Source organism: Eublepharis macularius, chromosome 1 (genome assembly GCF_028583425.1).
Source record: "Eublepharis macularius isolate TG4126 chromosome 1, MPM_Emac_v1.0, whole genome shotgun sequence".
Classification (NCBI taxonomy): Eukaryota; Metazoa; Chordata; class Lepidosauria; order Squamata; family Eublepharidae; genus Eublepharis; species Eublepharis macularius.
In genome coordinates, this window is record NC_072790.1 from 34,911,508 (window position 1) to 34,933,993 (window position 22,486).

The 22,486-nt window shown below is 43.2% G+C and overlaps 1 protein-coding gene across 1 annotated transcript in view; it reads left to right on the plus strand.

Annotated features, from left to right (window-relative positions):
- The window catches only part of GABRP (gamma-aminobutyric acid type A receptor subunit pi), a 46,872-nt gene that overhangs the window by 18,869 nt on the left and 5,517 nt on the right, over window positions 1-22,486 (plus strand). The window contains exons 4-9 of the mRNA XM_054980760.1: window positions 1,549-1,667; window positions 3,874-3,941; window positions 8,733-8,950; window positions 11,117-11,199; window positions 19,751-19,888; window positions 21,919-22,071. Of these exons, the coding sequence (XP_054836735.1) occupies window positions 1,549-1,667; window positions 3,874-3,941; window positions 8,733-8,950; window positions 11,117-11,199; window positions 19,751-19,888; window positions 21,919-22,071 (779 nt within the window). The remainder of the gene's footprint in view (window positions 1-1,548; window positions 1,668-3,873; window positions 3,942-8,732; window positions 8,951-11,116; window positions 11,200-19,750; window positions 19,889-21,918; window positions 22,072-22,486) is intronic.

Consider the following 22,486-nt stretch of genomic DNA (forward strand, 5'->3'; position numbering starts at 1 on the left):
CGACTGGAGAAACGATTTGCAAACGCAGGTTTTCTCTGACTTTTAAGGCAGCGATCCTAACAGTTCTAACAGAGAGGGGAGGACTTCACTGACATGTCAGCTTTCTCCAGAGCATCCCCCACCCCCCAGCAAGACGATTTGCAAAAGCTGCTGTTGTAGGCTTTCTCCGTCTCTTCAGGCAGCCGTGCTAACAGAGAGGGGAAGGAACAGAAGGAAAAGGGGTGTGGGAGAGGGACTTCAGTACCCAGAAAGACTTGCGAAAATGATCAAGTGCCGTTCGCATGAAAGATGTCACTTGTAGCGAGGCTCTCACACAAATAGCAGCTTCCAGAGTCAGGTGGGTTCTGCCCTTGTAAATATGTAGTATGATGTCATCTAGGCCAGAATTGTCAGCTCTGACTGGAAATGGTTTTCTTTCCAACTCCTGCTACCTGAGAGCCAAGCTACAAGTGACGAATTACACTTGCCTAGCAAGTGAACAGACTCATGTAGTTATCAAGTGGAGGGCAAGTGGAGGGCAAGTGAACAGGGAGGAATACATGTGAGTCTGTTCACTTGCCAGGCAAGTATAATTAATCACTTGTAGCTTGTCTCTGTGACCTTTGTTTTAACTGTGGAAGCCAGGGACTGAATTTGGAACTTTCAGTATGTACTCCACTACTGACTATGGTCTCCGCTCAGCCAGACCCTATTATTACCACTGGATGTGGTCTTCTTGTGTGCAAAACTGAATGATACCTGTGACATTAATCATGTCAAAAGACAGAAGCAAAGGAAAATGTTTCTGAAATTTTCATCACTCTCCCATTCAATCGTTTTTAGAGGCGGGTACAAACTGGGAAGTGGCAGCTCGTTGCAGTTCATGGTTCATTGCATTTCATGAACCGCCATGAACTTGCTCGGTTCGCGAACCGGTTCGTCAGTTTGTCACTTCCAGGGCTGCAGAAGGTCCTCAGAAAACCCATTCCCCCATTGCCTAGGTAACAGATTGAGCGGCGCTAGGCTGTCTGCGGTGACAAACCAAAAAATGAACCATATGAACTGCTCTAAAAATTATAATGGTTCGTCGCAGTTCGTCAAAAATGAGCTCAAACGAACCACTGGTTCATGAACCAAAAAAAAAGGCCTGGTTCGTGACAAACTTTAATTTATATTTCATTTTGTGCCCACCTCTAGTCATTACAATTTGCTTGTGGAATACTACTGAAACTTTGCACAGTGGTTTGGGTATTCTGTGATTTTTTTCTGTAAATATCTTTCCCTCCTGGTCTGTTCTACCTTATAAATATCACAAGTTACTGTTCTTTTTAATCACACATCTAAGTTCTTCTCAATGCCATCAATTGCTAATTAGACATAGCCCACATTCCCCCATAACCACAGGCAGTATAAAAAAGTATTAGTGCCTGCCAACGTTACAGAAATGCTGCCTAAATGCTGAATGAAGATTGTGTTTGCTTAACATAGAAGAGATAGAATGCAGCTGCACAGCAGATGGTCCGTGTATCTGCTGCCACGTAATAATTGATACGGTTTTTTCATTTCCAGAAAGTTCATCCTGGGTCACAGAGTTGACAGCAACACGGAGAATAGAGTCACATCATCCCTCCCTGGATTTGGAAATCTTACCCAGGGATACAACAAATATCTCAGGCCAGATTTTGGTGGTACGTCATCATAGAGACATCTTCTGCAGTAATGTAGGACTCACTAAACAGGCATTTGTTGTACATTCAGGGGAGGAAAGAGTTTTTTTCACCTTCATAGTTTATAGCTAGTGTATCTGCCCATCTAAGATTAGCCTAAGGGCCAAACTAAACGTGATGGCATCCTTGAGGCTGCCGTGAGGATACAGTCAAAGTTTTAAAGTGATTTTAAAATGCTGTGAGGGCCTAGTATCACATGGAGTTCTCTCCTCTCCAATGCCTTTTCAAGTGCCAAAACAAGCAGATTGGTTCTGGGTTGAAAGTTAGATTCTCAGTCATGTCAGCACAAATTTGGATTGAGACAACAGCATATGAGGAGAAGGTGCTTAAGCCTAAATTCCCCCTGTGCAGGGCCGGATTAAGACATACTGAGGCACTACGCTATGCCCAGGGTTTCTGGCACCTGCGGCTGCCCCTATGTGTGTGCACACGCCCACATAGTGTTTGCGCGTGCCCCCCGGACTGCATGATGATGTCACTGCATGATGACATCATCATGCAGCAAGCCAGCACCATTGGCTGGCGGGTGGCTGGGACGGCATGCAGAGGCTGCGCAGAGGCTGCCCGCGTTCCCAGTTGGGCGCGGCAGGTGGCTGGGGAGGTTCCACACACCACCCCGAATGCCTGCCATGCCTGGCCCGCAGCTGCTGTGCCCGGCCAGGTTGGTGTTGGTGGTGGTACCAGTGGCGGCGGCGGTGGCAGCGGTGCGGGGCTGGCCGGCTGCAGTAGCAGCAGGCCAGGCATGCCAGCTCTGTGGTGCGCGCTTCCACCCCCAGCACCCCCTCCGGTGCCCCCTTTGGCACCTCAGTACCCACGGCGCCTGCCTCACCGCCTCAATGGTGGCAGCAGCCCTGGCTATGCCATGTTTAATAGGCCCCATAATATTACCTCCTGCAAAGTAATTTAGTAATTTTAGCTGCTTTTTTTGTATTTAGAGATCCCTTCTTGTTCTGAGGCCCTACACTATTACACTGCTGCATAAATCCAGTCCTGTGAACTGTTATTAGCCCTATTGTAAATGTCCATGTAGCCCATCGGGGGAAGGTAGGGTTGCCAGGTCCAGATTGGGAAATTCCTGGAGATTTGGAGGGGTGGAGCCTGGAAAGAATGGAGTTGGGGAGAGGAGGGGCCTCAATGGGGTATAATGCCATAGAATCTACCTTCCAAAGCAGCCATTTTCTCCAGGCCCATTTTCTGTGGCCCAGAGATCAGTTGTAATTCCGGGAGATCTCCAGCCACCACCTGGAGGCTGGCAACCCAAAGAGAAGGTACTGATACCCATATGTTTAAAGCATGTGGTTGCGAGTCCCCTGCCCCCAGCTGCTGCCCCTACCCTTGTTCATCTGGCTCATGGGGAGGGGAGGGGAGGAAGAGAGGGAAAAGCAGGATACTTACCTGCTGCTGTGGGCCCTTCCCAGCAATGTTGACACGTTGCAGGCAACGTAATGAAGTAATTTGTATGCACCTGGAAGTGATGTCATCATGTTGGCAGTGAAGCCATGGATCTGGGGCTAAAACCATTCAGCTTTTGCTGAATGAGAGTGATTCCAGTATGCCGCCAATGTGACTTCCAAAAGTGACATCATTAGGTCACTGGCAATGTGACGATGACATCTCTAGCAAGAGCCTGCAACATTGCCAGCCTCCAGGTGATGCTTGGAGATCTCCCGGAATTACAACTGATCTCCAGATGACAGACATCAGTTCACCTGGAGAAAATGACTGCTTTGGAGGGTGGACTGCTTTGGAGGGTGGACCTGCTGAGGTCTCTCTCTTCCTCAAACCCTGCTCTTTCCAGGCTTCACCCCCCAAATCTCCAGGAATTTCTCAACCTGGAGCTGGCAACCCTAAATCCTCCCCTGCCCTCCAGCCATTGCCAGGATCGACTTGGCGACTCTGGGCAAAGATGGAAGATGACTGAGATTGTAGAAGGAGGGGAGCTGGGCTAAAAAAAATCCTCATCTCAGGCCAGGCCTAAATTGGAGCCTGTACTGATTTTCATGGAATTTTGTGTTAAATTTGACCCCCAGCCTCCCTAAAAGCATGTAAGGATAATCTTGATGGTGCCTGTCTTGGTGTGGTGGCTATAGACAGATGCACCCACTTAATGCTTCCTTCATTTTTTGCTTCTTGTAAATAAAATTAACCTTCATTTTAACTTTCACAGGAAAGCCTGTGATGATAGCCATGAGTGTCAACATTGCAAGCATTTCAAGTATTTCTGAAAGTGATATGGTAAGCAAACCATTCCTGATCCCATGCCTTTAACAGTGCTTCTGTGCTTTTGATAATGCTGCCTTGCCCAGATTCTTGTTTTCCTGTTTCATCTAGGCAACTTCTGCCAAGAAATATGAATGATGGAGGTGAACTGGTGAATTGAAGTGGTTGTAGAATGAGGTTTTTGCTTCATGCTCAGGAGGCAAATTATTGACAAAACAGGGGACATGTTTCATCAGTTAATCCGTTAGATTAATCAATTATAATATTTTGATCAATTCAATAGGTGTCTCCAATTAATCAGTCAGTAGATTGCTTTTACAAAATAATTATGTAGCGTAGCGGTGAAGTGGTTGGGCTGTGAATCAGCACTCTGCTGGTTTGAATTCTATTACTGTCATGAGCTCAGTAGGTGGCCTTGCGTAAGCCGCTCCTCTCAGCCCCAGCTCCCCAGCTGTATTATAGGGACGATAATAACCCTGACTTTGTTTACTGCTCTAGTGGGGCACTAACCTCTCTAGAAGAGCAGTATCTAAGTGCAGTTGTTATTATTATTATTTATTATTAAATACAAAAAAACATGAATAGCAAGCACTGTCCCAGCATATTCCCTTTTCTTTTTCCTGTAGGAAGGAATGCCCCTTCTGAAAAATGGTACCTGTGCAGGCGTCACCTTTAAGAAAAAGACAAAGATATAATATCTTTTTCGGATGCAAATTTATGATAATGCAAGGGATTAATCAGCTAATTTATTGCAAATCATATTGACTTTTTAAAAAAGTCTTCCTACAGTTCTGGATGATACACATTCGATATATGCCGTATGATTGGCTGCCACATTTTTGGAAGGGTTTTTTCCCCCTTGAACCAGATTTGTCAGTGATCTTGTTCGTTTTTCTTTTTGGCTTCTCACTTTTGTGAGTTGCCAGACTCTCTCTGCTGTATCAGCAGCCTTCTGATGTTCACCTGCTGCCCAGTTATGGCACGTTATTGTTCTGTATTTGTGTAGGTTGAACTGTGGAAGCACCTGTAGACCCTTCTAGTTTTGTAAATCAGAGAACCTGACCCAGAGATTCAGTAGCTGTAGCTTTAGCACTAAAGTGGCTGCTTCCACACAAGGATTTCCCCCTATATAGACAGCAGGGTGCCCCCACTTTTTTGGGGGGGGCACCCACACAACATGCCGAACCCAGGCACAACGTATCTGTCCCCAAGGAGTTTTTTGGAGTTCGCATCAATGGCAAAACTTACTTCACTGATTAGAGATAAGACACTAGTTACATTTTTGACTGAATGGAAACCGTTTATAGACTTTTTACATGAAATAGATAATAGTGTCTTGATGACACCTGTATTTATAGATAAAGAATCATGAACAATAGAAAAAAGAGGGCTCTTATGTTTAACATAGAATAAGTGAGATTTTGAAAATGATGTTGCAGAGAAAATCAGCAGGTTTTTTTCTTGTTTGTTATGTTTCTATGTATTATTAGTGTGTGTGTGTCTTTAGAATGTTGTGTTTCTTTATTCGTTGTGTTTATTGCTTATAGCTTTTATGTTACTGTTTATAGCATAAATAAAGAAAAATTCCTCAGGGAGCCAGATTAAAGAAACACCACCTTAAACCTAGCTGATTGGGGAAACTGTAGAGTGATTGCAGGTGGAGCATTTATTTTATTTTATTTTATTTACTTATCCTGTCTTTCTTCCCACTGGGGACCCAAGGCACCTTACATTATTCTCCTCCCCTCCATTTTATCCTCACAACAACCCTGTGAGGTAGGTTAGGCTGAGAGTGAGTGATTGGCCCAAGGTCACCCAGTGAGCTTCTATGGCAGAGTGGGGATTCGAACCTGATGTTCTCAGACCCTGGTCCAACACTCTTACTGCACTAGAATCTATGTGAATGCTCTGCCTGCAGCAAATCCAAGGAGGAGGCTGAAGCTAACCTCTGCCTTCAAAGTGACAGCTAAGCTGTCCACCACTCCCCTTTAGCCTTTTAATGGGCTTTTCCCTTTCACAACTGAGCTATGGTGTCATTCTGCACTGAGGCTCATCTGGGAAGGGTGAAGAGGGAAAGGGGGAACTGCTCGTTTGTGAGGGTCTCAGCGTGGTGTTTACCATCCCTGCCTGCTTCTACTCCACTCACTGCTGCTGCCTCACTGGGGATGCTTTTTCCTGCCCCATGTGGAAGCAGCCAACGTTGGAGTGAGAACTGAATCCACGCTCCTAACATCCTCTCCATACTGTGTTGATTAAAAACACAGGAGTCCTCTTCTGCATCCAGAAATGCCAACCCAAAGTCAAGGTTTGAAGCCTCACATGTACCTTTTGAAAACAGGGCACTTCCAATGACAGAAGGACTCATAGGCTTGAAGTCTATGAACCATGAGCGAAAGAGAGCTCATGGAAGGAATCTCTGCCACCTCTGTCTTCCCGTTGGAAAATCCTGAGTAGGGGAAGAATTCAAACAGCCCCGGGGAGCAAGACAAGCAAATATCCATTGTCGTTATTGTCACAGACGGCATCCAGGCTGAGTCAGCTTGCTTCTGGCCACCAGTGGACCTCTAGGGCTGAGAGCCAAACTACAAGTGACGTCTTACACAGGTTGGACACTTGTCAGCTTCCCTCAAGTTTTGATGGGAAATGTAGGCATCCTGGTCTTGCAGCTGTAATGGAGAGCCAAGCTGTAAAACCAGGATGCCTACATTTCCCATCAAAACTTGAGGGAAGCTGACAAGTGTCCAACCTGTGTCAGGCGTCACTTGTAGCTTGGCTCAGAGTTCCACCAGGAACTCTCCTGATAAGTTACAGAGCTAGTCTGTTCCTCAGCACCCTCCATAAACTGCCGCTGATGTCAAGGGATCCTCAAAAATGGTGTACGATGCAGCTTCAACTGGAGGAACCTTGCCTTGGTGCAAGCTCTCATTCCCTTCTTGTAGGAACTTGAACAAGAAGGAGTCAATTTCTGCCAACTCCCCCTCCAATTATAGCACTCTTCCTTGCATTCTGTACCATTCCCTTTGGAGCCCATCCCTGAATTCTCTTCTCCTCTGTTTATGGTTCATAGGATTTGAGCAACAGGTTGGAGAGATCCAAAGTCATTGGACTGTGTTCCTACAACGCCATACACTTTACCGCTAATCCAAGTATAGTATTCTATAGAAAGCTTGCATCTGATGAAGAGAACTGTGATTCTCGAAAGCTTATGCTACAGTAAAGTTGGTTAGTCTTAAAGGTGCTACTGGACTCTTTTCTATATAGAAAGCTGAAATCCTACCAGGATTTGGAAGACTACAGATAGGAAATCTTCAATAGGTTGAGGCAGTCTTTCATGAAGCAAACTTTCCAGGCACGCAAAAGCTATTAATCAACAAATCTTTCCTTCAAACAAGAATGTTCTCATCGCTACACCACTTACATTTTTTCCCCAAGTCTCACACAGAACATTATAGAGATGTACTCTCTCAGGCTCGATAAATAATTGAAATATAAATGACCCAGAGGTTTTCACCTTCATTGCTGGGATTAATAATTCACTGCTTTGAAATGCATAATGGTGCATCATCTCAATCATTTAGGTGAAGAAGTTTCCCCCCTAACAGCATGAGAATAAAATCTAGAGGGTAGTGATGATATACATGAAGTTTCTTGCTTTTGTTGTTGTTGTTGTTGTTGCTATTTAACACCTGCCATCCCAAAGCTTCTTCATAGTCTATACAAAAGGAATCTGTTTATCCAGCATCACTGGAGCCACTTGTAGTTGGGGTATTGCATCGTCGTAATCGTTCACCCCCTGGATTTTCCTGTTCACGCACAATTATGATAGTACAGTAGTCAATAATGAGCGAGTCCTACCATAGTGTATGAAATGGGCAGGGCCACTGCATTTCATCTGGCCTATCCTTCTGAGGACAGGACAGCCAGTTTGGTGCAGTGGTTAAGAGCGGCAGGACTCTAATCTGGAGAGCCAGGTTTGATTCTTCACTCCTCTGCTTGAAGCCAGCTGGGCGACCTTGGGTCCGTCACAGCTCTCTCAGAGCTTTCTCAGCTCCACCCACTTCACAAGGTGATTGTTGTGAGGATAATAATAACATACTTTGTAAACTGCTCTGACTGGGTGTTAAATTGTCCTGAAGAGCAGTATATAAATCAAATGTTGTTGTTATTGTTGTTGTTAAGCTATTAATCAAGTGTGGGAGATCACATGTTTGCCTAGGGTATTATATCTACAAGAGTGAGAACTGAATTCATGTTGAGTCACAGAATGTTTGTTGGACCCCAAATGCCTGAAAGCTGTTTTTGTGAGGTTGTTTCCACCTTTCATTTCTATGGTCGGAGTACATACAAGACAGAATTACTTATCGATAATATTTAGCAGGCTAGAAAAGTGACCTTGGAAGGAACATCCATAGTCATATAGTCCAGGTCCAGACCTGAACAGAAGTCACTCTTTCTAAAATATTAATAGCTTGTAAAATAGACCATGTTTTAGTGTACTTGCTGTCTGAGAACTTCAAGGATCAAGATGTCCCAGTGTGGGAATCTATAGATGAATTCATTAAATATATGTTCAGATGATCATAGCAGAAAACAAAAGCACCCCTGGAGGAAGCTAAAAATTCTCAACAAGCTCTCTTGCTAGAGAATTTACCTTCGAAGGGAGCTTTGACTCTTGAAATCTCACACTCTGGAAATCTAGTTGGTCTTCAAGGTGCTACTGGACACAAATTTTGTTCTTCTACTACAGACCAACACAGCTACCCACCTGAAACTAAATAAACGTGTTCTCATGACTTTCTTTTCTAGGACTACACAGCTACAATATATTTGCGCCAATGCTGGACAGATCCCCGCCTGGTTTTTAAGGGGAACAAAAGCTTTACTCTGGATGCTCGACTGGTGAAATACCTCTGGGTCCCTGATACATATATCGTGGACTCCAAAAGGTCTTTCCTACATGAAGTCACCGTAGAGAATCGACTTATACGTCTGTTCTCCAATGGTACCGTCTTGTATGCTTTACGGTAAGTATTGTGTGGATTCTGACTGTAGAACTGGAGGGCAGGACATTAATCCACAGTAAGAGAAAGGAGTGTAGCTTTCTGGGATTGGGGATCTAATAAACAGCATGTCTACACTATTTTCCCAATTTCATAGTTTATTTTTATATTCATGAATTCTTTTCTATAGCATTGGTTTCTTGTATTCATTGCAATTAGAAGACAGCTTATAAATAAGTATGTGTGTGTGTAGAGAGAGAGTGATAACTCTATCCTAGCCTAATTTACCTCACAGAGCAAGATTCAAGTCCAGTAGCACCTTAAGGATCAACAAGATATACCAGGATATAAACTTTTGGGAATCAAGCCCCCTTTGTCTGATACATGTATATCCCACTGGTCTTTAAGGTGCTACAGGGCTCAAATCTTGCTCTTGTACTGTATATCAACATGGCTACCCACCTGAAACCTACCTCACAAAGTTATTGTGAAAGTAAAATGGAGGACCTTCTGGAAAGAAGGGTGGGATAAAAATATGAGTGATAGATTATCACATACTATTATAGTTGGTTGTCCCACCGTCAACAACATAGCAGCACCAGATAATACAGTATTTGTAACAGTAAAATAGCAGCCCGGGAAAGTCATCAGGTCCTGAAGGCCCTCCAAATAAAGTAGTTATTGGAAAGGGAGGAGTGGTGGGCCAGGTGAAAGCTGTGTGTCCATATATTAATTTCTGAAGAACAATCCAAGGCAAATATTCGGATAAAACTGGTATATCAGGTCTTTCAACTTGACTTCATGTATTTAATAATAATAACAATAACAACACTGTGCTTATATACCACTCTTCTGGATAGATTAGTGCCCACTCAGAGCAGTGAACAAAGTCAGTGTCATTATCCCACAATACAGCTGGGGAGTTGAGGCTGAGAGGAGTGGCTTACCCAAGGCCACCTGCTGAGCTCATGGCAGTAGTGGGATTCGAACCAGCAGATTGCTGATCCATAACTCAACCACTTAACCAGTATACTACAGCAGCTCTCAGACTCCAAATTCTGGTCCAAGCTGTGTCCATATTTTTACACATCACCCAGCTTTCAACCCACTAGGAGACCTCAAGCAAGGGCAGGTTTGGAAGTTAAAATTGCCCCAGGAATGGCCAAGACAAGTGACCCTGCAGCTGTACAAGTGACTACTGTGGGGCCGCTCAGTTCAGGTCTGACCAGCAGTGCAAATGATTGAACTTGGTTCACCTGTTGCCTCTTCTCACAAAGTGCTGGTAGAGAGGGAGGAGGAAACTAGCGACCTGACACTTGAAGGGCCCACATCAAGTAGCTGTTGTGGTACTGGCAGAACTACTGGGGCTTGGTCGTGCTTGCTTTTGGCTGCCAGCAGCCCTCTCCACTGGGAACGTTCCCAGTAAGTTAAGTGACAGGCTCAGCTATGATCTCAAGCAGTTTACATTATATAGCAGGGTTCCCCAACCTTTTTGAGCCTGTGAGAACCTTTGGAATTCTGACAGGGTGGTGGGCACAGTCACAAAATGGCTGCCTCAGGAGATGGGGCCAGCCACAAAATGGCTACCTCAGGAGGTGGGGCCAGCCACAAAATGGCTGCTGTAGCTTACCTTCAATCACACAGGGAAGATTCTTGTGCTGTGCTGGCAGCTGCTGCTAAAACAAGTTTTAAAAATCTGCACAGCCAATTAAATCTCCCATGGCCAATCAGAAGCCCTGCAGAGCTAAAGCCCCAACTATCCCTATGCATTTTCTATAAAAACACTTGGTGAGTGCCATGAAAGGGCTCAGTGGCCATTGGAAACACCATTATATAGCGGCTGATTCCGCACACGTTGGATAATGCACTTTCAACGCCCTTTATCAATCGTTTGAGGTGGATTTTTTGTTCCGCACATGAAAAAATCCATTCCAAATGATCTATAAAGAGGATTGGAAGTGCATTATCCAACGTGTGTGGAATCACTCAGCCTTACGTTATACTTTTTTTTCCTAAATAGAATTATCCAGAGGGACTTTGCAAAAGTATCAACCAGATGGGCCAAACAGCAGCCCCAAAGCTTTAACAGTATTTATTTTTCAATGGAAAAACTTTGCCACCAGTGAGATTGCTATGGAAAATGCAGCGGCTTCACAAGGCATGCCTCTACTGTGCTTTCTCCTTCTGTAGAATTACTACGACGGTTGCGTGTAACATGGACCTGTCAAAATATCCTCTAGATACGCAGACGTGTAAATTGCAGCTGGAAAGCTGTAAGTATCACATTCTACAGGGAGATGGAAATATTTTCCGGGCTGGACTTGAACTCGGTGATTCATATTTAGTTGACCAGTTTAAACCTCTCTTTTCTCTCGCTGATCTCCTAAAACATCGGGTCGACCCTTCTAAAACATAGACATGCTTCAAAAAAGGGAAATGGCAGCATTTAATCTTCTTGTATATATAGTCTTTGTTCTGTAATTTTCTAGTTCTTCTGACTCCTTGAGAACATTTTAAATAGACAGGCAGGGAAACTAGCAATATATTTTCTAAAACAATAAAGTGTGAAAAAATACCTGTAGTTACAGAACATCGTGTTTGCAAAGCTTGGGCCCTTTTTATCCATTTTATGTGAGCTTTGCTTTCAACTCTTTATAGTCACTGCAGACATAGCTGTTTTATCAATATTTGACACCTCACTGGAGATGGAGAAGTTCATATGGCTTTGATACAAGCCACATGAACATGTGAAACCACCTTATGCCATCAGACCAGTGGTCTTTTGAGCCCAATCTTGTCTGTGTTGGTTGGGCATAGCTCTTCAGGACCTCAGGGCCAAGCTACAAGTGATGCCTGACACAGGTTGGACACTTGTCAGCTTCCCTCAAGTTTTGATGGGAAATGTAGGCATCCTGGTCTTGCAGCTTGGCTTTCCGACTGCTGTCCAATGGACTTTTCAACTGTCACTTGTCCAACATTCTGCCAAGCTGCCTACATTTCCCATCCAAACTTGAGGGAAGCTGACAAGTGTCCAACCTGTGTCAGGCGTCACTTGTAGCTTGGCTCTCAGACAGGGAAAGGTTTTTCCTAACAGGTGGTAGGATCCTTCAGCTAGAGATGACAGGGAACAAAACCTGGAATCTAGGAGCGTACATAAAAAAAATTGGGGTTGTCTGGATCCCGGTTTTGGGGATACTAAAAAAATCGAGGATCTCTGAAATCTGAGTAAATTTTTCTAATCTGATTCAGCAAGGTTAGAGAAGGATTTATCTAGCCATTATATACTATGGGGGAAACTATCCGGGAGAAGCTGGGGAGGCATTTTCAAGAAAACTCCCCCAAATTTGCAGGGAACCTACTCTTGACTGTCCACTAAAGACCCCCAAGTTTCAGGAAGATTGGTTCCCAGGGTCCAATTCTATGGGCCCCTGAACAAGGTACCACAGCCACTCTCCATTGTTTCCTATGGTGGGAAAATGTCCAAGTGGGGTACCAGGCAAAAACACAAAGGTCAAGGCTGCCACTGGCCAAAGATACACTCCCACATGCAAACTCACCCCAGATCGGACACTCACTTTTCCATCCCTGCTCCCACTTCCATTTCCCCTCTTGGAAAAAAAATGGGAGAAGCCTGGGAACCAGCCAGCCAAGAGGCTGAAGCCATGTTTCATGGATTAACCCAGATTAACTCAGATTTATCCAGTTTCTTGATACAGATTCCCTGATCGAATCCAGGATTGTCTCATTTAAACAGGGAAAGCCAGATTTAGCCGGATTGGCATAAATAACAACAACATTCGATTTATATACTGCCCTTCAGGACGACTTAACACCCACTCAGAGCGGTTTACAAAGTATGTCATTATTATCCCCACAACAACAAACACCCTGTGAGGTGGGTGGGGCTGAGAGAGCTCCGAGAAGCTGTGACTGACCCAAGGTCACCCAGCTGGCTTCAAGTGGAGGAGTGGGGAATCAAACCCACTTTTCCAGATTAGAGTCCCACGCTCTTAACCACTACACCAAATCTGGCTCTTTTGCTGGTTCCTTGACCCAGGTCACATACCCCTACTGGAATCTTCTGCATGCCACTGGTGTATTCTTCTGCCACTGAGCTCTGTCCCTCTCCAAGCCTCTTTTCATCTCCTTCTGACAGTTGGGGAGGAAGTTAGATTGCCATTTTAAAATCAGAGTGGTGGGTTCTTATGCCATTAATAGTACATATATTATTTTAAGGCTGAGTTTCCATGCTGTGGGCAAATGAACAGCAGGCATTTCCTTGTACCTTTTCCCTGACCGCAACTGAAGTGACAATTCTAACAGCAATTAGGCCTGTAGTTTTTTGTGACAAGTTAGGGGCTCAGTCACATGATCTACTTCCATATGCCAGTTCCCTCATGGCAGCTGTTACTGTTACTGTGATAGCCAGAACAAGGGTATTATCTGTGGTGAGGTGTAGTGGCTAGAGTGATGGACTAGGATCTGGGATTTGGTTCCCTGCTCTGTCATGGAAGCTTGCTGGGTGATCTTGGCCAGTCATATACTTCCAGCCTAACCCACCTCACAGGGTTGTTGTAAAGGAAATATGGAGGACAGGGGAATGATTTCAGCTGCTTTGGGTTCCCACTGGGAAAAAAGAAGGGGTATATAACAAGTAAATTTATTTTAAAAAATGGAAATAGTGGGGCCAGATCTATGGAATGGCTTACTAGAATGGCTGAGGAAGGCACCTTTGCTTCTTGCTCTTCAATATGCATGCAAGAATGTTCTCCTTCAGAGAGCATGGCACGGAAGTTAAAGTCATTGTTGGAGGAGCTTTTGCTGTGATTCTGTTTTGTTTTGTGTGGTAATTTTTGTGCATGGCTTTACTTTTCTGTTGTAATGTGGCGTTGACAACATAAATTGCTTTAAGTCTCAGGAGAAAGGAGTATAAGTACTTTAAATAAAATACATTTAAATATAGAGGTAAACATGAAATGAACACATGCACACAAAAATAAACACCAAAGAAGAATTAAACGTACTATTTCATTACCAACTACTGTATCCCCAACATATTGTCTTCCAGCTCTAGCCCACAGGGATCCTCACAAACCAATTCCTTACGAGGATAGGTCTCTATATTACAACGATCACTGCAGATTATTTCTTCTTCTAGCAATCAGTATCACTCCCAATGAGCCCTCACACACCTATGATATGTGGTGGTTTACTCAGGTAAAAGTGAACAACGACAGATGCTCTCATGTGTGGTAGATTTATTTATTTATTTATTTTGTTGGATTTATATCCTGCCCTCCCCAAAAGCGGGCTCAGGGCGGGTCACAACATCATACAAACCACAATTTAAAATATAATAAATAACAGTTTAAATCATTTAAACAAAAATAAAATAGATGTGGTCCCGACATGCATATTCCCTGCCTCTCAGGGCACTTTCCTTTCAAGTGTGCTTCTTTGAATGGACATTTGTCTTTACTTTAAGCTTAGCTTTGTGAACATCTGTAAAGATTGTACCTCTCCTGTTGCCCTAAATAGAACTCCATTCGTTCATTTAAAAAGAGAGAGAAAGACAGCCACACTGCATGCAAAGTCAACGTGGCAAGTTTGCTCCTAATCATGTACGTATTTAAACATACCCCTTTCCCTTTAGTTCTGTCACTTATTAACCAACCAAGCCAAGCTTTAATGTGTTTGCCAGCTGGATGAGCATCCACCCTGCGTATGCTAGCACCACATTTTCATTTGCAATAACCTGCCCCATTTTTGTGAATACAAAAAAGCGTGTTTTTTTGCATCTAAACAGCTGCAGACCTTCACGTACATTGGGCACCAAATTCATTTCGGTAGTTGTGTATATGTCTGTATTTGTTTGCGTATCTTCTCCCAAAATCAGATACGTTCAGATCTGGGGGTAGATTTCTCAAGTGTGTCGAGCACTGTCCACATAATTAGTACAAACTGTATTAAGGAATACTTGAGAATATGCAATGCGAGCTTTGTATGCATGACTTGTTTTTTTGTGATTGCAGCATGCATGCCGATAAGGCATCATTCCTTGTTTCCAGAATACCAACTTTTAAGAATCTTGCTATCAGCAAGAACAGTCAACAAGTATGGCTTGCTGTCATTTTTTAAAATGAAAGTACTAACTATTGCAAGAACAACAAAATGAACTCACTTAAAAGGTCAAAAAACTGCTGTCGCATACATGCCGGTTTCACATGCGTGTTATGGCAAACCAAACCACCTTATTTGACTCAGTCTGTATTTTCTAAACATTATGACAGACTTTCCTCCATATTCACCCCCACACACCCCGTATGAACAATACAAGAAGCTGTATTCAGACATTACAATCAGAGGTCAGTTTCCCAAACATCTGCTAGCTGCTTATCTTTTTCAGAGTTAAAATTGGAAGCACCCATTGCAAACACGTTGAGAAACTGTTCTATTCATAGAGTGATCCTTGACTGGCCAGGATTGCCCTTGTACTGGAAAAATTGCCTATACTTTAAAATGCTTAATTTATGTTAGTTATTTTGTATGTGACTTTTATGGAGAGCCAGTTTGGTGCAGTGGTTAAGAGTGCAGGACTCTAATCTGGAGAACCAGGTTTGATTCCCTACTCTTCCACTTGAAGCCAGCTGGGTGACCTTGGGTCAGTCACAGCTTCTAGGAGCTCTCTCAGCCTCACCTACCTCACAGGGTGATTATTGTTGTGGAGATAATAACATATTTTATAAACCACTCTGAGTGGGCATTTAGTTGTCCTGAAGGGCGGTATATAAAATAAATGTTGTTATTATTATTGTTGTTTTTACTTATATTCTTCCTCAAGTAGATTTTTCAAGGGGCAGCATATAAATCCCCCTGCCCTTATTGATGTCAGCACATTTTTATTTATTTTTATTTATTTATATTATTTATATCATTTATAGTCTGCCTTTCTCACTGAGACTCAAGGCGGATTACACAGTATGAGATTAGTACAATCAGTATCAAGTACATTTCAATACAGTATCAAGGACATTTCATAAACAATACCATAGGGTAAATAGATACAAGTTTAAAAGACATAGTATTAACAAGAATCCAATACAGAATACAGAACTGCTGAATCAGTTTGACTACAGAGCACTGCAATATCCCATTCAACACCCTTTCCTGGTGCAACTGAGAGCCAAGCTACAAGTGACATTCTTCACATGAAGAACACTTGATGGTTTTCGCAAGTTTTTCTGGGAACTGAAGTCCCAGTGTCCTTCCCCTCTCTGTTAGAATCGCTGCCCGAAGAGCCAGAGAAAGCTGGCGGCAACAGCAGCTTTTGCAAATCGTTCCTCCAGTCACAAGCCTGCTCTCAACGATCTTTGGGGGCGGGCAGCTGCAACTTTCTCCCTGGGCATCCTGCTCAGCTTCACCAACATGTCAGCTTTCTCCAGAGCAGCTCCCCGGGAGCAAGACGATTTGCAAAAGCTGCTGCTGCCGCTGGCTTTCTCTGGCTCTTCAGGTGGTGATTCTAACAGAGAGGGGAAGGAACAGAAGGAAAAGGGGCAGGGGAGAGGGACTTCAGTTCCCAGAAAAACTTGCGAAAACGATCAAGTGTCCTTCACATGAAAAATGTCACTTGTAGCTTGGCTCTAAGTGTTTTTAGAAAGTAGGTGGAGCCATGAGGGGTTCTTCCCCAGCAGGGCTCTAACTGGCCACTGGAGATCTGATTGACTATGCAGAATAAAATAACATTGTTTCCGTTGCAGTTCCCACCACAGTATTGGTTTTATTTTCTCTCACTCCTCTTACTAGTGTATTTTTAAAATTATCTTTTTTGTCCCCTGTACTTGGGCTTCCTTTGTGTGTGTGGCTCTGCCTCCTGTAGCAGCCATTTTGTCATTGGCTCCACCTCTTGTGGCAGCCATTTTGTAGTTGCACCCATCACCATTTGTCAGAATTCCAAAGGTGCCCACAGGCTCTAAAAGGTTTGGGATCCCTGTCATTCAATGTGTGATTTATTCCTTAAGAGATAAAACAGAAAAATGGCTACTGAAGCAACAACAGAGGAAGAAAACTATAGGGAAAAAAATTCTGTGAACAGTTGTGAGCAACCATAAAGGGTGTAGTTGATCAAGGTGTTTTTTAGCTGCTCTTCTCCATGGATGCTTTTTAAACAAAAAGTTAACGTGAGTTGTTTGATGCAGCGCAAGATTCCATTTTTGTTACTACAAGAAATGGCTCAAAAGATCATTTTCATTTTAACTTATATGATAAAGTTGGAGGAACCAGATTCTAGAGAGACACCTGGATACATGTGAGGACTGAAAATCATGAGGACCTGTCTCTTTGTTCCTCTGTTTTCAATTCAAGTAATGTCTGAAATCTCATTACTTTAAGACCGGGATTTGACTTGCCGGCTACTCGAATGGAGTTCCTATGAAAGTGCCTATTATTTTCACATTAAAATCATATTAGTTTACCATGATTATCTTTATTACAATAAACAGCAACTGAAATAATAATGATTAGCTCCTTACTTTAAAATGTAGCTTGGCTCAGCCTTTTTAAAAGAAGCAATTGAGCCCTTTGTCAAGCTCTCGTGACATATAATTCTTATAAAATTATATGCACATTGCCAACCAGAGATGTCATTAGGATAAATGCCTGGAATTAATGATATTTAAATATCTGTGAGATGAATGATCAAAAGTTGGTCATTTATTTCCAACTTTCCCTAAGTAACCACAATTATCATTGTAGCAAACCAGGCAGAAACTTTGAAAAGAAGTCATATTGGGATGATTTGTACCTGAAGAATTGACACATCCTAATATCTATGTCAAGTAGAAAACAGAGGTTTGGGCCATTCATCATGAAGGCCAACTGGTGGTTATCAGTGTTACCATTTTTATTGAATACTAGATATTTAAACTCAAATCTTATTGTCCTCTTTATTAAACAAAGCTGATTTTAGGAGAGCTATATAACTCCTTCAATTAGAAATATTTTCCATTTATAGAATAAAACATACTAATAATTTCTGAACCTGTTAAACTAGACCTTCAATTTATATCTGTGTGTCTCTTGAGATGGCAAACTTTACTAACAGGAATTCTAAATCCTTGGACTGTTGGCATATACATGTTCATTCCAAGCGCTGCAAAATATTGAGGCTGGCAGGTCTTCTAAGAAAAGATTTCTGGCCTTCATTCCTTCTCTTTAAGTCATATATTTATGTGCAATTGCACACAAAAATAATTGTGGTTGTGTACAAGTAAAAGATATGAGGTTTTCTCTTTGGGGTGATCAGAAAAGCAAGGAGTGAAGAAAAGATTAATATCTACAGACAAGCAAGATAGTAACCAGCATGGGTCCAACCAGCCTGCAAAAAGATATGGTGAACAAGCAACTATCAAATGAAAACTGGTCTGGGTGTGAAGAATATTTCAACAATATTCTTGTCACAGACAGAGCATAGGCCAGTAAGGTTTGTGCTGCCAGAAACACAGGGCCAAGCTACACATGACGAATGACACTTGAATGGCAAGTGTATTTCTCCCTGTTCACTTGCCCTCCACTCAATCCACTTGCCGTTCAAGTGTCATTCGTCATGTGTAGCTTGGCCCTCAGAATAGGTTGGGGACCACTTTGGTTGGTTCACCCCTGAAAGCTACTGGATTCAAAGGAGCTCTTCCCTTGGAGACTTTTCTGCCAATGTGACGGCCATTGGTATGAGCAGCTTGGTTGACCTCTAGAATTTGGGTACGGCCCAGGCAATGACACCATTTGCTCCCAGACACCCTCTATTCTCCCACAGAGCTCACTCTCTTCCTTGATTGCATAAGGGGTTTGGGGAGTGATGAAGAAGCTTGAACACCATGTTGAATGTCCAGGGAGAAAAACTCCAAACAAGTGTGAGAGGCTAGAGCTCATTTTTGTGCCTATTCTGTGGTGGAGACAGCGATCAAACATTTGTGTTTCACTGCTGAGTCTGGGCAAAGCTATCCAGGAAGTTGTTCCGAGTTGCAGGAGGCTTACTTCAACAATCCTATAGTGTGCAAAACTTTTCCTCATTTCTGCAGAACTTTCCACTTTTCTGCTCCATAGTCTCAGATACCCATGGAAATTGCCTGGGGTGTCTAGAAAACCTCTTAGAAATGGTGGGCTGCACAACCAAATGTGTATTCAAACATGGATGCTACTTTCAATGGGGAGGATACACATCCCTGTTCCTATACCTCTACCTCTACTGTCTTAAGAATTTCCACATTTAGCGACTGATAATTTTTTTCTCTTTACAGAAGGTAAATAATATCAAATTGGACAGAAAATGGATTTGGGATAACTGTCTGCTCTACAAGTGCAAAATTCGAGTCCGCATCTTAGGGCCAAGCTACAAGTGACGAATGACACTTGAACGGCAAGTGGATTGAGTGGAGAGCAAGTGAACAGGGAGAAATACACTTGCCGTTCAAGTGTCATTCGTCACTTGTAGCTTGGCCCCCAGAGACCAACAAGATTTCCAGAGTATGAGCTTTCAAGAGTCAAAGCTCCTGTCGTCTGGGAGCTTTAACTTTTGAAAGCTGCTACTCTGGAAATCTAGTTGGTTTCTATGGTGCAACTGGACTTGAATCTTGCTCTTCTCCTGTAGACCAACATGGCTACCCACCTGAAACTTTCTGCATTAAAGAAACTAAAATCTCTTTGGAAATTAGAATTGCTGGATCACCTGGGCATTCATTAAGCAGGAGTTCTTGAGTTTACTGGAGGAGGCATGGCAAATGTTCAGCTAACTGACTGACGTGTCATTCTACTTTTCTTTCTTATCGAAAGGGGGATATGATGAAAGCGATATCTTGTTCACATGGATCAGGGGAAATGATTCTGTACGTGGCCTTGACAACTTGCGCCTCTCTCAGTACACGGTGGAGCGCTACTACACCTTTGAAACAAGATCCCAGCAAGAAACAGGTGAGGAAGAAGGAGTAAAAAAATAGTGGTAGCAAAACTCAAACCTTCCCATTCTAACTGTTCTGGACAGTCTAGATCCAATTGACAAAGATCTCATGAACTTCATTTACTGACTGAGGTGGCCAAAAAGCTGAAATCCAGTCACAATGGTGGAACAAACCAAGCTGTCATATCAATGATTTAAGTGTCCATGATAGTACCATGTTGTCAAGTTGTGTGATGTTGTATTACTCTTAAGAAACCAATCCCAACACATAATCTGCCATATTGTACCAAGTCCTACCCAGGTGCCTAATACTATTGAAAGCCAAAGTTGGAACTCCTATCTACCCCTGCCACTCAAATATGGCACGAAGTCCCTTCTCATGGTATCAGTGCGGAACAATCCTGATGGTTGTCATGCTGTTTGGGCAGGATTCAGAACTGGTCTCTGGTCCCATGCTACCTATTGTGGTGTAGCACTGACCCAATCCTATGTACTACAGTAATAATACTAACAACAACAACTGCTCTTGAAGCTGAAGGGGGGGGAGGGAGCGAGCACAGCTACTGTAGCTGTTCAGAGAGAGCTGCGACCGAGACGCAGGGGGGGGGGAGAAGACCTGATCCTGATTGTAGTTTGTATTTTATAAGATCTACCGATCTAATAGCATATTATAAAGTTTTAACTTTAAACAATTGTAGTATGAAGGGAAAGCAATACCTGTAGATGTAGTGTGTGTTTTTATATGTTGTTTTTTCCCTTTCCTCCTGTTCCCATTTTTCCCTTTTTGTAGTGTTAGTAATTAAAAAATAAAAAAAAATTATCCAAAAAAACCCCTGCTCTTATATACTGCTCTTCTGGACAGATTAGCGCCGCACTTACAGCAGTGAACACGTCAGTGTTATTATTGTCCCAAAGTGGCTCACTGAAGACCACCTGCTTAGCTCATGGCAGTAGCGGGAATCGAACAAGCAGAATGCCGATTTACAACCCAACCACTTAACCACTATAATAGATCACTGAAGTAGAGGCTCTGGCTGTCAGTGTAAAATGTTTGGAAGGCATTTGAAATGGACACCTTATTTCAATTAACCCCTTGACCTGACTTTTGTTCTTGTTACACAAACCAGTTTAGGAAATACAGTAATAAAAATGTATTTTTCTATAACTAGCTCCATGTTTTAGAAGGTCCCAGACAAGAAACCTGCATGGTCTTCCCTTCCATTCCCCCGTTCACACTGCTGTTGCATTGATGGTGCCTGCAGCTGTGGTGACAATCTCCCATTCCTCAGTGTAAGGGGCTCTGCACAGTGGAAGGAGAGGAACATAATGCTCTCATGCTACTTTCGGCCTTGCCAGGCCTGACGAGGTTGGTGCTGACAGAGCCAAAAGGTAGGCAAGAGAGTTCAGTTGTACTCTCCATTATTACTGAGGCCTCCCACAAGTAAATGGGAAATTCCATAGGCCCCTATGTCCTAGGCATCCAGCAGTTATGTGAGAAACAGCCCTTTATGCACTGCTAGGTTTGCCAACTCTGACTTGGGAAATTCCTGGAAATATCAAGGTGGAAGCTGGGAAGGCCAGGGTTTGGGGAGGGGAGGGACCATAGTAGAGTATAATGCCAAAGCAGCCATTTTCTCTAGGAGAACTGATCTCTGTCATCTGGAGATCAATTATAATTCCAGGAGTTCTCCAGGCCACATCTGGAGGTTGGCAGTCCTGACTATTTTTGAGCCACATAGCCCACCCCAGTCCATAACTTCCACAATGAATGGCAGTAGCCAGGGGTTCATTCTCCTCCACTTGTTTTCAGTTAGCAGTCGACCCCTTGTTGATATGTGGGCCTTGAAAGATGTCCCACCATTCTATCTGCTGTCACCGAGCCTGCCTTCTGACCAGTTATAAGATGATGAATCGCCAATGACACCAAAATCTACCACCGTTGAAGAAATAATTATTGCGGAAGCCATGTTTTCTATCCCCCCTCCCCCCCCGAAAGTTTGTGTGTCTTTTCTTTTCATGGTATGTGTCTTCTTTCTCTAACTAGGCAGTTACCCAAGACTAATAGTGCAGTTTGAACTCAAGAGAAATATCCTTTATTTCATTCTGGAGACTTATGTACCATCTACTCTGCTGGTCGTTTTGTCTTGGGTTTCTTTTTGGATCACCCTGGATTCAGTTCCTGCACGAACATGTATTGGTAAGGATACCCCATAACAAGCATGCTGGGCAGGGGTACCAGAAAGACCAGAAGCATTGTTTATGTAGAAATGTAGGATTAGATCTAACCAGCTTTACAACTGTTAAAAAAGCGAACAGGGTGTCCCATTTAACCACCAAAACTCCATGCTGGGAATCATAGGACCTGCATTGACAAAAAAGGCATGTGAAATGGGGGCTGAAGTAAGGAGGAAAACTGAGTCTCTCTCTACACAAAATGCCTTGGTGTGTGTTCATCAAGTGTAGGGAGACTCAATGTTAGCCAGGAAGTGTAGTTTAAAAAGATAGAGCCCGCGGAAATCACTCCTCAGAGGGTTTGTCAATTTTATTTTTGCCTCCCTGAAAGCTCTGTCAATTACACCTATCCAGTCTAAAACTGTGTGGGATTGCAACGA